Genomic DNA, 1,518 nt, shown 5'->3' on the forward strand with positions numbered 1-1,518 from the left:
GATCAAATTATGTAAAAATCTGTCTGTGATAGAGATAAAATTCCTGTCGAAAACTGTTCATTCCACTAAATTGCCATCAAAATTGATAATAAAATAGGCTTAAAATTAAAAGCGCCTTATATATTCATTTTTGTGCCTATGAACATGAAAATAATTAGCTAGAGCATTTACAAAGGATGTCAATATCCTTAGCTTTTATTCTTCAAGCTGAGATGAAAGTCAATCGTCAAGCCAATCTAGACTAAACTGCTCTTCCACAATTTCAACTCTAAGCTCAGAAATATAAGTGTTCTTAACTCGCAACCACTGCTTCCCAATCGTCTCATCACAGGTAACAAGCTTCAAAGAAGTGAGTTCACAAACAGCTGCAGGTAACGTTGTCAGGCGAGAACATTCTCTCATATCAAGCTCCCTCAATTTCTTGAGTTGTTCTATTTTCTTTGGAACTTCTTTCAACCCCTCACACAGCGAAATGTCTAAATATTCCAACTGTTCAAGTTTCCCAATTGTTGCAGGAAGTTGTTCCAGGCGTGGTAATGCTGATAACCATAACATTCTTAGGTTTTTCATATTTCCAAAATCACATGGTAAATTTTGAAGCTGATGGCAGTTCGTGATAGAGCATGATAGAGTAGAGGGTATTCTGCAGATATCAAGAAGTAATTCCCCGAAATCATTGCTGTGATCGAGGTTAAAATCATGTAGCTTAGTGAATGTGGTAATATTATCAAATCCTTCACATAAGCTCAAAGATAGCTTCTCTATATTCTGCAGTGCTTGAATGCTCTGTTTTGTATCAAGGGGTGAAATTAACCTCTCCATGCGGACGCTCTTGAGTTGAGGGAGTGAAGATAACACATCTAGACCTTTCACAGTTGCCTTGTTTGTACCGCAATTGGATATGATCAGAAAATTCAAAATTTTCATGGATCTCAGAAATGGGGAAGAGCGTATTCTGTCGAATCAAAGAGCAACAACAAAGCCTCTGTTTCAGGGAAGTTCATATCGTACCAGTCATTCGCCTCCATAGGGCCTGCTTGTTTTAAATACAAAGAATATCAAATTAGAAACTTATGTACTAATAATGACTACTAGTTATGTATGTGAAATTCGCACACAGGCAGCCAAGAGGTCTAGAAAAGTGATGTAAACCTTATTCAATTTTTTGAAATTCAATATTTTTTAACCCTATAATTGGAGATAAACGAAGAACATGAAAACAAAGAAATTTTTTTCTGGTAACCAAAATGGATATGGAGGAGTTTTTGAATAACTTACCGCTGAGAATGGATAGAAATCGAGAATCAATCGCCCTATTTCGGAGCATCTGCCAATTCTTTAACGAAGCAGAGTTCTTCCTTTCTATGACCAATCTTTTGCAGTGGAGTATATTGTCACGGTGTCCCAAATACAAGGCCAAATCTCGCACTCCATCACGCTGGGAAAAGTAGAGCTCCGAAGCATTTCTATTACCATCTGAAATTGTTGTACTTCCCCTGTTAAGTGCAAGCATGTCAG

At 37.2% G+C, this 1,518-nt stretch overlaps 1 protein-coding gene across 1 annotated transcript; it reads right to left on the reverse strand.

The window, feature by feature from the left end:
• Window positions 1–219: 219 nt before the first annotated feature.
• On the reverse strand, window positions 220–822 carry LOC149560663 (uncharacterized). The gene has a single exon (XM_089827661.1). It carries the CDS (start codon window positions 820–822, stop codon window positions 220–222), a length of 603 nt encoding a protein of 200 aa, XP_089683787.1.
• Window positions 823–1,518: the final 696 nt, after the last annotated feature.

This window comes from Cupressus sempervirens, chromosome 4 (assembly GCF_028749045.1).
Source record: "Cupressus sempervirens isolate cs-2001-9-10 chromosome 4, ASM2874904v1, whole genome shotgun sequence".
NCBI classification, from domain to species: domain Eukaryota; kingdom Viridiplantae; phylum Streptophyta; class Pinopsida; order Cupressales; family Cupressaceae; genus Cupressus; species Cupressus sempervirens.

Excerpts from the sequence above, each read along its gene's own strand:
- LOC149560663 (XM_089827661.1), bottom strand. The coding sequence starts at position 822 with ATGGAGAGGTTAATTTCACCCCTTGATACAAAACAGAGCATTCAAGCA.